Source organism: Mus caroli, unplaced genomic scaffold, assembly GCF_978045245.1.
Source record: "Mus caroli unplaced genomic scaffold, Mus_caroli_1 scaffold_2, whole genome shotgun sequence".
NCBI classification, from domain to species: domain Eukaryota; kingdom Metazoa; phylum Chordata; class Mammalia; order Rodentia; family Muridae; genus Mus; species Mus caroli.
This window is the reverse complement of record NW_028227257.1, coordinates 48,719,217-48,734,979: the sequence shown is the minus strand read 5'-3', so window position 1 is coordinate 48,734,979 and position 15,763 is coordinate 48,719,217. Positions and strand designations below refer to the sequence as shown.

Genomic DNA, 15,763 nt, shown 5'->3' with positions numbered 1-15,763 from the left:
GTAAAGAGACAAGCTCAAGTCTACTGGCACATATGTCCACGGACACCCACACCAGGATAATTCAGTCATCTTCTTGGGCTTCTATTTCCTTATCTGAAAAATGGGGCTAAGGAAGTCCCTGGGGTTGGAGAGATGGCTCAGTGGTTAAAAGCACGGGCTGTTCTACCAAAGCATCTGAGATTGATTTCCAGCACCCACATGATAGTTCACAGTCTTCTGTATGTCCAGTTCCAGGGGATCTGATACCCTCTTCTGGCCTCTGTGGGCTCCAAGCACACAAGTGGTGCACAGGCATATATGCAAGCAAAATACCCATACACAGAATAAATTAAAGCCCCTTCAAAAGACTAAGGATGGGTTCCAGTGAGTAGATGTACAAGATGCACACAGCAAGGTCTGCCTACAGCAAGTGCCACTCAGAGTCCCTCTGGCTATGGCTACCTAAGAACAGTGTGGAGATGAAGACAAGATAAGGGGTGGAAAGTGTGGGCCTAAAAACATTTAGCTAAGGGGGTCAACCTAAGACTTCCTTTGTTCACCTGGACAGGCCCCTGGTGACTGTACCAGGGTAAAGCCCAGCTTTGGTGTGCAAGTGGTAGCTATTCTGCTGCAGTCTTGGCAGTACACAGAAGCAGGACTTTGTGGGGAAAGAGTATGTAGAAAATCAGCCTCTGTGGGCCAAGGGAGGCTCCCAGGACAAGGACTTACACAGGAAGGTAGAGCCCTGTGATCTTCAAACAGTAGCTGAGTTTTGCCTTCTCAGGGCAACTGTAATCAGCCCAAATTCAGCCCACACCAGTTCTAGAAAGAAAAATAAAATCGCACAATCCATCCTTCTGCCAGCCCTTATCAGGAAGCCAGTAAAGAAAAACCCCCTGCCTGAGGCTGGCAGATTCCACTGAACAGCCCTCCCCACATCCAGATGCAGATAGTGATAGCCTGAGGTCCCTTCAAAGGTTCTGTAAAGATCACCAAGGAGAGTTTCTGGCTGTCAAAGACAGATGGGACCGTGTTTGGAAGGGAGCCATTCACTGCAGGTGTATAGCCTGAACCTGGAGATTGGTATAAATGTCTGGGAGAAGCAACACAGCTTACCAGGCTTGGCTGCCCACCAGCCATCCTAGATGCAGCCAGAGCAGTAGAAGAATGAGATCCACATTCCCATCCAAGTCAGCAGGAGCTGTTTCATGCAACATCCTAGCAGGGGGCACCAAAGGAGTCCAAACAGGAACCGAAAACTACCTGCTACTAGCAAGTGGAAGCCGGGGTGGTAGTGGGAATAAGGGGTCAGAGTTTGGGATGCAGCAACCCTTAACTCAAAGGACCACTGAAAACAGCAAAGCAGGGATGTATGGAGTAATGGAGTCCTCTACAACCCAAGAGGAAAGACCAAGCATGGTGTGTGGCTCTCGGCCTCGTCCAGGCTGAGAGGCTTGGTCATGGATCCACACCTGTGTTCCTTTCAAGTTCCCCTGGTTTTGTGGTAGTAACTTATTACATTCTGTTCCTTCTCAGCTCCTCTGCCTGTCATACACACATGGAATTCCATGTCTGAACCTATTGTGTACCCAGCCCTGCCTCAGATGCTAGGCTAATGGAAAGCCCACACAACCAATATGTAACACATTGCCCCAGCCTACTCAGACGATCCTGCTTTGCCCCCAGGGAAGGCCCTAGAACACAGTGGCTGCCCTATCCCATCTCCAAACCATCCCTAGTCTCTGAGCTGCCAACAGTAGCTGACATACCAGGGTAAGGAAATGTCTTCCTCATCTGCCTGTGGATTTCTGAGTCCCTACTAGGTGCTGGGCTCCCCTCTACCCACTTCCCATGCTGTGTCAGTTAGGGGTACTTTTGGCCCCATGAGCGGGAGCCCTGAAGTGGCTTTATCACATATGGGTATATGGTCATCATGTGGCACGACCACAGCACTTCCAGGCCCCAGGCTGCTCTTCATCATTACTGTCTGCATCTAGGTCTTTCCTCTTCAGTGGACACGGATCGGATGGCTGAGGGTTGCAAAAGGTCAGAGAATGACACTGTAAGTCCCCTGACCTGAACAAAATTACAATTTAAGAACAATTTATTTTTATGTGTATGAGTGTTTTTGCCTTCATGCTTGTCTGTGCATCACATCTGTGTAAAACTCCAGCTCTTTTGAACCCTGTCTTAGGTGGTTTCTTCAGAGCCCCAGTGCCGGGGAGGAATTTTTCATGGGACTTGAGATAAAACAGGAAGACTTTGAAAGTCTGAATCTAGAGGGACTGGCTTCTCCCACTACTTACATTTGCTACAACTTAGATGGTAGATATCACCTCCCCTATGCAGTCTCCGTAGATTGTGACTGCAGGGTCAGTGCTTGGATTCTTTCCATTAGTGACTCTGTTATTTCTCTTTCTTAACTCCCACCTGCTGTGGCTACTGCACTTGCCCACATAGAACCTTGCTAGAAGGACCCAGAGGATGATGGTCAGCTCAGGAATGGGTAGGAGACTTCCCTCTTCCTCCTGACTTCCATGTCAGAGAGCATCTTGTGTAGCTCAGGTTGATCTTCTTGCCTTCACCTCCAAGTGCTGTAATTACAAGCATGCAGACTTGTAGAATGCTCTCCTCCAAGTATAAGAGCCTTCATCCTCAACAGAACAGCCGCAGCTCTTTTTAGGAGACCCTCAAGATCCGGCCTGTTGACTGTTAGCATTCCCACAGGGAGTGGAGGGGGCCCAGAGCCAGTGACATCTTGTGTATTTTGTCAAAGACTCCAAGGCCAATTGACTCATAAGAAATTAGCAAAGCTATTGCCATATGGGCCAGGCACAAGAGGAGTCAATGTATACATGTTTATTAACAACTGAACAGCGTGTGCAAGGACTAGCAACTCTGGCTTCCTCCGCTGCACGTGACAGCCTGAGACTGCTCACTTACATAGACTGCCTACGAGACTAGCCAGCCCCTCCCCCTGAGCTCAGCTGATAAATAGGCTGGTGGAACTCATTCTTTCCCCAAGTCAGGCTCTAGCGGAATCTTCTGTTGTTGTCATGCTCTACACAGAAACAGTAAACATTTGTTTGGGTCTCCCAGGGAAAGCATTCTTGTGACAGCGGCAGCGTGTCTGTCCTCTCAGATCATGTCCACCCTTCACCATCTTGTTCGGGTTCTCCCCTCCTCCCTTCCCTCCATGCACAGGCTGTGGGAAGCAGAGCTCAGGATCCAAAGACTTTCCAGTTTGCACTGTGATGTGTGACTTAGTCATCTGCCAAATGAGAGACCACACCCAAGTTTCTTTCCCTATTATAAATCTGACCCACGTCTAACTCAAGCCTTGTATTTTTCTAGTGCCAGGGAGGGATTCTATTATATTCTTAGCTTATTTGTTTATTTATTTTTATTTTTTTATTCTTTGTTTGTTGAGGCAGGGTTTCTCTGTGTAGCCTTGGCCATTCTGGAACTCTCTCTTTAGATCAGGCTGGCTTCAAACTCACAGAGATCTGCCTACCTTTGCCTCTCAAGTGCTGGGATTAAAGGCTTTTGTCACCACCTTATCTATATTTTAAGAAGGATCTATGTATCCTTAAATGGTGTCAAACTCACAAAGATCCATCTGCCTCTGCATCTCCAGTGCTAGGACTGAAGGTGTAGTGGTGCCTGGCTCTCAGCTCCCTTTAAATTCAAAATTCAAGGCAGGCAGATGGATCTCTGAGGATCTCAAAGAGAGAGAGAGAGAGAGAGAGAGAGAGAGAGAGAGAGAGAGAGAGAGAAAGGAAAAGAAGAAGGAAGAATTCAAAGTAAAGTATTACTTCAGTGGGTTTGCTAGATGGCCAGGCACATTGCTAACATGAAGTAGACACTGTTAGGCTGGCTGCTTTTGACCATGTCTGAGGTGGCATGCATGCATGTTTCCAGGGGCCCAACAGACTCTCTGAAGCAAAGGTCAAAAGAGGCCAGTGGCCACAGGGCAAGTATCTCCCACATCAGGTGAGCCCTCCAGTTCTGCCTGCCCCCAGCACTGACCAGGGAAGCCATCTGTTGTACCACCTCTGCCTGGGTCCCCCACTGTCCTCCAGGGTATTGGCTCAGTGCATTCTTCTCTCCACATCCCACAGAAGGCTAGTAGTTTCCAGTGGTTTGGGACTTGATATGGACTATCTGAAGGGTGAAGAGAGGCCAGGATATTATGTTCTCAATGCCAAGTGGCCCCCCAGCTGCCACAGGCCTCTTTGCCAGTTCTTTGCTACAATCTGCTGGCAGACATGAGGCCTGGCCCAGAGTGATAGGGACCGGGGACCAGGAACTACTGCCAAGAATGGAGCAAACATAACTCCCTAGCTCTCTGATTGAGACACCACTCTGCCTGGACCCATCCTTTTGTATTGCATCTGAGATCGAAACACTCGCAGCATATGCAGTACCAGTCCCCTGAAACTGCCCTAGTTCTTATGGCCTAGAGGATTCAGGATGCAGTCCTTAATGGGGGGCTTTCTTCAGAACCCCTCCCTGCCTGGACCACTCAAATCTTTTTTTTTGTCCTCAGACACTAGTCAAGTGACTGTAGACCTGCCTTAGAAAGCCTAAGGAATTCCCATGCCTTTCAGAGTTAAAGGAATGTGTGTGTCCCAAACACCTCTTGGGCCATTGGTTCAAATGTAAACTCATGACTGCGTTTCAGCAGGCAGACTTCTGCTCCAGCAATTCGGTCATTACTACTGCACAGAGCTTGGCTTGGGGACAGCCAAGCTGAGGCTTCTGTGGAAAGTTTCGCGCACGCCGCCGGGGTCCTTAGCGCCCCCTGGCGGCCGCCCTCGCAGTGGCCAGGCCGCAGCTGATCAAGGGCTTTCTAGCGCCTCCAAAGAAGTTTTCCGTAGCCATGAGCCCTCCAGGGCGCTCCCGCAGCCGAGGGGATCGGCTGGTCAGAAGCGTGTACGTCCTCGGGAAGTCGAGGACCACGCCGGGACCACAGGCCCAGGGCTGAACTACAACCCCCAGAGTTCAGCGCGCCGCTGCTGCCCGCGCGAGGTAGTGACGTAACTGGGGCAGACAGTGGGAGGAGGACGTGGTGGCCTGGGGTAATGACGCGCTCAGCTGGCGGCAGAAGGGTGACCAGAGGTCAAAGTCTGCAAATCTAGGTTTCCTTCCTGAAGTGGGTTTGCTAAATTTCCTGTTGGGTAACTTTGAATTCTTGGTCTGTTTAGCTTTAGCTGTGGCTAAACACTGTTTCTCCTCAGCCTTGAGATCGGGGGCCGCCACTCTCGCTTTGCCCAGAGCGGGCAGGCTCTCTCTCTCTCTGTGTATCTGTGGCTGACTTGAATTCCTGATTCTCTTGCCTCCGCCTCCCGAGGGTTGGGATTTCAGGTACGTGCCACCACGTCTTTCTTTTTGAAATGATTTCGGTTATCTCGGTAGATCCCTTTGGGTAAGGTTTGCCCCGCTCACTCTGTCCCAGCCGATGTGAATCGGTTGCAGATGCGGCATTTTAGAGGTATTTTCTTGAGTGTTTCCTAAAACAAAGACATGTTCCTGCATTCAAAACCAAGTTTCACTGATGAAGACTCCCCACTCACACTCCATACTTAAAGTTGTCTCAATGGAGCCCGGTATGGAGGCTGGGTTATTTTGTTCCGAGAGCAGATTTGGCATTCAGCTGTGGTCTCTGATTTCTTTTAGTTCTCAGTTTTTCCTGCACTCGAATGACCCTGATGCATTTGGAGATTCCCTGACAGTTTTGCAGAAGTAGGTTTAGCGACATATGAGATATGTCCAGCTATGGATGGCTCTTGTTCTGTAATGCAGAGCAGGCATTAGATTATTCAGAGGCTAGGCGGATCTAGATGGCGATCACTAGCCACACAATCTCTGGACACACTCCCAGGCCACACCCCTCATTAGGGTGCCTCCTTAGCAGGGGATTCACTTTCACCATCTAGGTCTTTGGCTTCCCTGGAGCACCCACCCTGGAGCTATGGTCCACGCTTTCCTCATCCACACTCTGAGGGCCCCGAATTTGGAAGATACAGGCCTTTGTCGAGTGCTCTACTCCTGTGTCTTTGGTGCTGAGAAATCACCCGATGATCCACGGCCACATGGTGCAGAAAGGGACAGGCTCTTCCGCAAGGAACAGATTTTGGCAGTGGCCAGGTAATCACACAGCCCAGCTCCAAGCTTCATTGAACACAGAGGTAATAATAAGGGACACTGGAATAGGACAGGCAAACAGGAAGACCAAAAATCTGAATGTTTCCCCCAGTTGTCCTCTATTGTTTATAAAGTATCACTATGAAAAGGAGCTAAAGAAAGAACGTTATTATCATGGTAGTTAGTATTTACTGCACTGGGAATATGTTCTGGGAATTGTATGTGTATATATATATATAGGTTTTTTTTTTTTTTTTTTAAATCTTCACAGTCTTCTGAGGTGGCCATGGTTACCATCTTCACTTTACAGAAGAGTAAACTAAAACACAGTGTTTAAGGCACTTAACCTACCCAAGGGTATGCAACTGAAGAGTAGCGTAACTGAGGTTAGAGTATAGGCAGGCAGACACCTGTACAGATGAAACGTGCTTTACAATGGAAATTATAGGCAGACGTTAGGACACCTGGGTAAACAAGTGGCTTTAAAGCCAGTCTGTGAATGGCCCAATCTAGAGGATGGTTGAGGAAGCAGCAGAGGCGGCCTTGGCAGTCACATGGAAGGCACCTGTGACTTGGAGAATGATGGATGGGTTGAGAGGTTGGATGGTCCCTGTCGGAGGACTTTGCTCTCACCCCTTACTCGCCTCTGTTGAGAAGGCTTCTGTGAGAGATGAGGCAAGACCTTATTCCCTAGTCCTTTTCCCAACCTGACTCTGTGTCCCTGGGCAAATGACGTAAGCATTCTAAGCCAAAGTTTCCTTACCCAAGATATGAACTATCAGCTCCCAGCTACATTGGAAGTTTGGAAGTTGTGACATTGACAGAGGTGCGAGTGAGTGTGTGTGTGTGTGTATGTGTATGTGTGTTTAAGGGTGGGGAGTGCCTTGTTGGTCTTACCAGGCTCCCCAGCTTTCCAGACCGACCTGACTTCTCTTCCAGACAGGTGGAGTCACTGTGTAGGCTGCAGCAGCAAGCGGCTGGATGTTCCTCCACAGACCTTCAGCCTCAGTTCTCAGCTGAACCTGTGTCCCTGCATGAGGCCCCTCATGGAGCCTTCCACCTGGCGGCCGGGGACCCTTTCCAGGAGCCACGGATAGTGCTATGGCTGGGTGTGCTCTCCTTAGGTTTCGCCCTGGTGTTGGACACCCATGAGAACCTGCTGCTGGCTGAGCGCACGCTCCGGCTCTTGGCTCGCCTCCTTCTTGACCACCTCCGGCTGCTGACACCAGGTACCAACTTCTTGTTGCGGGCTGACCGTATTGAGGGAATCCTCACCCGCTTCCTGCCACATGGGCAGCTGCTTTTCCTCAATGACCAGTTTGTCCAGGATCTGGAGAAGGAATTCAGTGCTGCTTGGCCCCGCTGACCCCTCATCAGACAGAGCGAGGGTAAAGATTGCATACTGCTAGGGGAAGTGTGGCATCTGCCTCTTGCCCAGTCTGCTCCCTGCTCTGATGTGTGGCCACACTCAGGACATACGGATTGGACAAGCCCGAAGGAAGGGAGCTGGGTAGAAGGCTGTCTGTGCCTGTCCTCAGGCCACAGGAATTGTAGAGTATTCATTGTAGAGCATCCTGAAGCTGGAGCTGCCCTGTGACTTCTTAGGCTCTACAGTGTCCACCATGCGAGTCTTTGACTCCTCTTCATTTAGCCCTACCAGCTGTCAGCACTGGAGCAGCGTATTGCCAAGCTCACCCTAGTCGATAGCCCCAGCACAAAAGTAGCCTCTGAGACCCACTACAAGGCTGGGGAGCTGGGCTGGTACCCTAGCAAGCCCCGGTCCCTGCCTTTGCTCATCAGCAAGGATTTTGTTGGCAAGGCCCGTTCCGCATCTAGCAGAGCAGGGTGATTCTGCTATTCCTTATGTGCCATGCCCCCGTGTCTGCCAAGAGAGATGAGAACACAACAGCTTTTCTTGTCTGCTGGCCAGCAGGGGCCAGGTGTCTGGCCCAGGTGATGCCTTATTTTGAATTAAAAACAATGGCGGTCTGATCTTGTCCTCTTTTTGTGTGACCTCTTGTGAGTGAGTGTCTGCTGGGTGCCCCAATCTCCTCCTCCCTGCTGCTGCACCCTTCTAAGACACTTCCGTCTGAGGCTTCCATTCCTCCTCCTCAGACTTGCTTGTGCTTCTTTTGGATGGGGTGCTTGCTTTTGCTGTGTCACAGGTGGGGGATTAGTGGGTATTACCTGGGAAACAGAGACTAAGGCAGACAGTTTTGGAGGCACCTTTCAGTGACAGCTCTGTCCTTCTACCGTGGGACCTGAGGACCGAGGCCAGGCCATCCAGCTTTCCTGGCAGGCTCTTTCCTCAGCTGAGCCATCTCACCAGTACAGGGTGTGTTTTTTCCAAAGCAACCCGAAGCCCTTTTTTTTAATTTCAGAAATATTTTCTCAACTGAGGTCATTAGGTAGCTATTGTGTTCATTGTTCCATCCGGCCAATCCAGCCGCAGAGTAGGTGGCTCTCCCCAGCCTGCCATGTGTTGCTAATCCGTCCCCACCCTAAGTGTGGCAGATATCAGAAAGCTGCAGGAAAGGAAAGTTAGGAAGGAAGACACAGTTGTTCTTAGCCAAGCCTTTGATTGGGACTAGACTGGACTTTAGAGTGGTCAACTGCTTTTGTTTCCCCTTCCCATATAATCGCCCTGCTAAAGATAAGAGGAAGACACTTGGAGACTGACAATCCTGTCAGAGTGAGCCTCTCTGAGTGGAGTGCAGTTGAAAGATGCCCCCCTTTCTAAAGTTTATGTGTATGAATGGTGTGTGTGTGTGTGTGTATACAATGCCCCCAGGGGTCAGAAGAGAGTGCCTGAACCCCTGGAACTGGAGTTGCAGATGTGGGCCCTGGGAACCAAACCCAGGGCCCCTGCAAGAGCAGAATGTGCTCTTTACCGCTGAGCTACCTCTCCAGCCCCACGATTCATTTCTTGTCTCTGTGCACTAGCATCTGTCAGTGCCCAGCAGCGATGAGCTCTGGACTCAGATATTTGGATTGCCACAGCCACCTCTGAAAGGTCTGCTACCTCCCAGTATCACACTCAGGACCACACTCCTCAGAGGTGAGTCTGAGAGACAAACCCCAGCACATTGATTCCCTGAGTTCCCAACCATTCTTCCGAGGGGCTTTTAGTCATTCCTGGCCTTTACGTGGGGCCCCTGCCTCCTATCAATTCTCAGGCCTCACATTCTTTTTTTTTAAGTTGAGAGCTGGAGAGTCTCTCACGGGTCGAAACACTGGTAGTACAAGCATGAGCACTGAGTTTGAATTCCCAGAAACCATGTAAAGCCCGGGAGCGTGGCCTGCATTTGAGAGTCCAGTGCTTCTGTCGTTAGAAGAGAGGCAGAAGCACTGAGAGAGGGTGACACTGTGGGCCAGCTCACCTGATGTACATGGTAGCAAAGAACACAGAAGAGACCCTGTTTCAAACAAAGTAGATGGCAGGATGGACTCCTAAGATTGTCCTCTGACACACATTACACTCACAAATAATTTCTTTTTGTTGTTGGGGTTTTTTTTTGTTGTTGTTGTTTTGTTTTGTTTTTCGAGACAGGGTTTCTCTGTATAGCTCTGGCTGTCCTGGAACTCACTTTGTAGACCAGGCTGGCCTCAAACTCAGAAATCCACCTGCCTCTGCCTCCCAATTGCTGGGATTAAAGGCGTGCGCCACCACTGCCCGACTACAAATAATTTCTTAACTTAAAAAGTTGTCATTTGGGCTGGTGAGATGGCTCAGTGGGTAAGAGCACCCGACTGCTCTTCCGAAGGTCTGGAGTTCAAATCCCAGCAACCACATGGTGGCTCACAACCATCTGTAATGAGATCTGACTCCCTCTTCTGGAGTGTCTGAAGACAGCTACAGTGTACTTACATATAATAAATAAATAAATAAATAAATAAATAAATAAATAAATAAATAAATCTTTAAAAAAAAAAAAGTTGTCATTTATAGGCTGGATTGGAAGGTAAGGCCCTGAAGTCAATCAACAGTCCTTCAGAAAACTTAGTGTGGGTGTGGGTATTGGGGGTGTATTACTGAGTAGCCTGTCTACATAGTAAGACCTGATCTTAATAAAGAATAATTAAATACATGCACAGTGTCTTTTCTGTGATGTAGCTACATAGATATCCGTGGGCTTGGTGGACACCAAGGATGGACCTCTCCTTCGGCCCTTGACACTTTGAGAACCAGTCAGTATAAAGTCTGTCTTGTAATGTCAACCTGAGCAGTAGCCCCTTTGGTCATTGCCTGCTCTCTCCCTTGAGTGAGAATGGTTCCGTTTAGCAAACTCTCTTCTGTACCACAGTGTGTAATCATCCATCTACACTATGCACTGCATGTCCCTTTCAAATTAATTCAGTAGAGGTGTAAGGAGCAGAACAGAGCACAGAGCAAGAACCTAGTGACAGTTTCTATTTCTAAAACACTACCATGTGTGACAGACATTCTATGCTTTGGTGGCAGATAGTTTCTAGGAAATCCTTGGGGCTGGGAACTCTGAAATCTCACCATGTGTCAACCTTTTCCCCTTCAGTACTGGAAACGACCCAGAGCCTTGTTTATACTTGACAGGTGGTGTACTGAGCTGCACTCCTAGCCTGGTGAAGGGATATGCCTTTCTATTGGGATTCAGAAACAACAAGCTCAGGGGTAGTGTTCCCAGGAGAGTAGGTTTCCTTCCATTGCGTGTCCTAGATGAGGCTAGAGCTATAACGGGACATTACTACACACAACTTCCGTCCTGAGAGGAGGCAGGTGAAAGAGTGGCCAGAACTCCTCCCTCTCAGGGACAGTCACCTGACTTATTGTAGCAAGGTCAGAGTAATTTCAGTCTGCCCTTGCCAGCTTAAAGGGCCATGAGTGGAGCAGCAAAGATTTCACCTGAGGCTGGATAGAGGTGGCCTCTGGGTACTGCTTGGGCTATTGATGGACTCCAAATGGTAATAAAAGCCTTAGGCAGCCCTCCATTTCATATAGTCCTGGGATGTCCCGTGATGAGGACAAAGTGCTGGCAGACAGAGCAAACTTCAGGCTCAGAGAGGCCGGAGCAGAGGCTGACAATGAAGACAAACACAGAGCAGCAGTTTCCTAGGTACAGAAAGAGTAAGTTAGTAAATATAAAGAGAAGAAAGTTGCTAGCCACGTTAAAGGCTGCATAAAGCCTTAACAGGCATAATTAAATAGTCTGTGCAAAGACCTTAAGCAATCAGGAGATGTCAAACTAGACAATAAAAGGACAGTGGGGAACAGGCTCACAGTGCCTTTGCCTGATCACTTGGTCATTCAAAGTTGGGATCAGAGCTGGGCAGTGTTGGCCCACACCTTTGACCCCAGCACCCAGGAGCCAGACGCAGGCAGATCTCTGAGTTTGAGGTCAGCCTGGCCTACAGAGTGAGTTTTCAGGACAGCCAGGGCTACACAGAGAAACCCTGTCTTGAAAAATCAAAACAACAACAAAAAGTGGGGATCAGTACCCCTGCAGGTTGGAATGTTGGGTACAGCCTGGCCAAGGAATCAAAGTGAATTTCCTTAGTAACATGACTGACAGACATGGTTAAGCTGCCCCACAGGTTTCGAGGTCAAGAGTGTTCACCCAAAACAGGTGGTGGCACATTTCCATCATCCCAACAGGGTGGCTGAGTCAGGAGGAGTGATTGCTTCAGGCCCAGGTGGGGTACAAAGTGAGCTGAAGTCCATCCTTAGCTCCATGTTAAGACTGTCTCAAAGAGGATTACATAAATACAAAAGTAAAGTCCCACCTCATGGGTGGGAGGGGGAGGCTCAGAGCACTCAGGAGAAAACTCCTGAATTGAATTTAGCCATGAAAGGAGGTGGGGAAGGGGGGCTGGGGCGGGGAGGAAGGAGGAGGAGAGGAAGGAAAGGAAGGACAGGAAACCTCAGACAAATCAGAAGAAAATGTTTCGGAGGGTTTGATCTGTTCTTTGAAAAAGAGAGCAAGGCAGTAAACCCAAGGAGCCTCGCAGGTTAAGAGCCTGAAGACCAGCCGGGCGTGGTGGCGCACGCCTTTAATCCCAGCACTTGGGAGGCAGAGGCAGGCGGATTTCTGAGTTCGAGGCCAGCCTGGTCTACAAAGTGAGTTCCAGGACAGCCAAGGCTACACAGAGAAACCCTGTCTCGAAAAACCAAAAAAAAAAAAAAAAAAAAAAAAAAAAAAAGAGCCTGAAGACCTAATCCAAAGCACAGTGCGGTGAGTGTGCTCAGGATCCCACCTGGAACCCACCAGCTTTCTGGGGCTCCCGAATAGAATTCGGGAGGTTCTGCAAAGCCGGGTGGGCAAACGCATCGCGCTTTCCACAATTCACTAATTGAGATGGGTACTTCATTGTTCTTGCTTGATGCCTGCAGCTTTCGTGACTAGCCACTGTGAGGGCAAATAAAATGGAAGCTTCTTATATGAAAATGCATCCCTGGGCTACTCTCACTGAAGGGTATACTGGGAAACAGACCTGGTATCTCTTTAGGCACTAGGGAAACCAGTATCCAGATTCCAGGGTGCCTTACCACACCTGTGGTGGTATAGTCTGTACAGACACCGTGGGCTTCGACATTAATTCAGGCCTCTGCTCTAGGGTGGGTGGAGCCTGGACAGCCACAGATGTTGATGTTCTTTCCAGAATCTGAGACTTAGTAAGCAAGAGAAATGGAATTCTCCAATAAAGAGACAGGACACTGAAGTTTTCTGCCAAGAGGCAGCTTTCTTCATGCGGATTCTGCCAACTCACATCCAAAGGCTGGACCCTGAGCACAGTGGGGCTTTGCGCTATGCACACAGTTAGCCCTTTGTCCCCTTAGATAGTAACATACATTTCACTGGGTATGCCCTGGCTATAGGGCTGTGACACTAAGGCTATGTGAGAGGTATATATTGCCATGACATTATGACACTGAGGTGGCAGAGATGTCATGCCTGCACTGATACTGATTAAGCTGTGTTATCTTTTCATGGTTCTGCGAAGGCCCTTACCGCACATAAAGTGGCAGAGTCTACCCAGACACCATGCACATACCTTAACTAAATGCAACATACCTTAGCTAATAAATTCTATTGTAACACGACAGAAGTTTTTGGTATCTTTCTATACATTTAAAGGTATTAGTCTGGCTTATGCAGTTTTCCAGAAAACACTGGTTCAAACAAGGTGATCAACCTACACTTCACAGGATCAGTACAACAGAAAACCTGTATGTAAAAGACCCTTGTGCTCATGCCGCTGGAGGCCCTTCTACAGGCCGTCCCCACTGGCATCCAATGTCAGTAGAAGTGTATAGAACTTCCTCAAGGGCTCTTTATCGTGCTTATAAACTGAGCTACCTAGAAGAGATTCAGACCTTATGAGCTGCCTAGAAGAGATGCTTTCTAGCCTATTGAGCTGCCAGAAGGCTCTGCAGTGTGCTCCATGTTCCCCAGCTTTCCTGAACTGTCACCCATGCTGGGAGAACTTTGGTGATGTAGCTGCCTTTGAGTGCCTTCCTGTAAGTAACCCCAATAAAACTCACTGGCTTATCAAGCTGGACTTAGGTGGGATCCTTACTTTAGAGTCTTAAGTTTAGACTGTAATAGATTCCTTAACTGAGGTGAGTAGATATGAACTAAGGTTCATGTCTCCTCAGGAATAGCATCACACATCACCAAGTAACTCCAGAGCTGCTGCAGAAAGGCCAGCCCCACATCACCAACACAAACCGTGCAAAAAGTAAGAGGTGCCACTAATATAGCCGGCCCCTCTACCTTCTTGCAGGGCGAAGCACCACAGCACCTCCCAAACTTCTTGGCAGTTGCAACTGTAAATATGAAGTGGGTTAATTATTAGATACAGCATGAGCTATTCGAGGAACAGAAGCAATCTGCCTGCTGTCACTTGATTGCAGGACACAATGATGCTAGGGTCAAAAGCCAGCCCCCAGCATTTATGCCTCTTCAGGGTCAAAGAGGCTTCACAGAGTCATGTGAATGGGGTGGCAGGAGCCATCTCCACTCTTGAACAAGGTTTTTATGAGTTTTTGTTGATATTATTTTTCTCTTTTTTCTTCTTTTCTCTTCTCTTCTCTTCTCTTCTCTTCTCTTCTCTTCTCTTCTCTTCTCTTCTCTTCTCTTCTCTCCTCTCCTCTCCTCTCCTCTCCTCTCCTCTCCTCTCCTCTCCTCTCTCTTTCTCTCTCTCTTTCTTTCTTTCTTTCTTTCTTTCTTTCTTTCTTTCTTTCTTTCTTTCTTTCTTTTTTTCTTTCTTTCTTTTTTAGACATGATATTTCTCTGTGTAGTCCTGGAACTCACTCTGTAGATCAGACTGGCCTTGAACTCACAGAGCTCCACCAGCCCACTAAGTTTGTGCATTCAACTCCTTGACTGGGAAACCCTGTGTCAAGTGTTGGCTAGGAAGTGAATCAGACTGAAGTAAAAGGAGCTCCTGCCACGCTGCTGTTGGGAGCGGCGAGGCAGCCTCTTTGGAGAACTGTGGAAACTGCTGATAAAGCTAAATACAACTTACCCTCCTTTTACCCAAGGGAAATGAGCGTGCAGTCCCACAGAAAGACTTCCTGTGAATGCTCGTAGCAGCTTGATTTCTCTCCATCCAAACCTAAAAGAGTCCAAATGTTCCGGTAAAAACAGAAGGCATATGGACAGGAGAGATGGCTCAGTGGTTAAAAGCAAGCACTCATGGTGAACCCCCGCGGACCTGGGTTTGGACCCCAGCACATTCAGAACAAGCTGGGTGGGTCTCACCTCTGTCTCTTCTTGAGCCAAACCACTGCTCATCATCATCCCTGGTTGAAATAACCCTAGAGGATCAGGCATAGCCTCCAAAAGCTCACCTTCCGGTGACCCACGTCCTCCAGCTAGGTTCCATATCTAAAGTCTCCAGAGTCTCCAGAGCTTCCTAAAGTAACTCCATTCATTGGCTGGGGTCTAAGAGAGTACAAAACAGTAACCCCTGGGGGGGGGGATTACGCATTCAATTCCTTCACAGTGATAGAACCAGAAAAAAATATTCGCGGTAGGGAGTTAGGAGCTCGATAGAGCCAGCCCATTAGTAATCTCAGCATGTGGAAGATGAAAGTAGGAAGATCAGAAGTTCAAGGTGGGTCACAGGGTGGCTCAGCTGGTAAAGGCATTTGCTGCCAAGCCTGAGAACCTGAGATTGATCCCTTGGACCCACATGTTGGAGGGAGAGACCTCCTCCAAGTTGTCCTCTGGTCTCTGTCAGGTCCAAAGGAAAAAGCCCCAAGCACTCCAAAGCACAGCAAGCCTACTGACTCGGTCCAATTGATGGTCTAGGCTCGGCTCAAGCTAGGCTTTGGAAGGACTTTTAGCAGATGGATCAAAGCCTACAGTTGGCATTCCTCTGGAGTCTGTGAAATGGGTTTCTACCTGTTAGAAAAGGTGGGTTCCCTTGACATATACCCGTAGTTAAATACCAAAGCCCAAAGCTAACCTCCAGGCTCCTCCAGTCCCTAGTGACAGGGACCTGTTATTGAATATCAAAAGCCCCATGCTAGCCTCTGGTTCTGCTCACCATCCGCTCCTACCCCACTATGCCAGCCCAGGCTGTTCCAGATTATAGCTCACTCCCCTTCTCAGAGGCTCTGCTCTCTTATCATGTCAAGGCCATCCCTCCCCACTCC

The 15,763-nt window shown here is 48.8% G+C and overlaps 1 protein-coding gene across 2 annotated transcripts; it reads left to right on the top strand.

The window, feature by feature from the left end:
* The first annotated feature begins 5,049 nt into the window (after positions 1–5,049).
* On the top strand, positions 5,050–8,118 carry Ap5s1 (adaptor related protein complex 5 subunit sigma 1). 2 transcript variants are annotated; one of them, XM_029484760.2, is made up of 3 exons: positions 5,050–5,134; positions 5,919–6,129; positions 7,066–8,118. In XM_029484760.2, the coding sequence occupies exons 2-3, from the start codon at positions 5,954–5,956 to the stop codon at positions 7,490–7,492; spliced, it is 603 nt and encodes a 200-aa protein (XP_029340620.1). In that variant the 5' UTR covers positions 5,050–5,134; positions 5,919–5,953; the 3' UTR covers positions 7,493–8,118. The 2 variants fall into 2 exon arrangements, with proteins under 2 accessions (XP_029340620.1, XP_021011202.1); XM_021155543.2 differs by having other exon boundaries at positions 5,050–5,346.
* Positions 8,119–15,763: the final 7,645 nt, after the last annotated feature.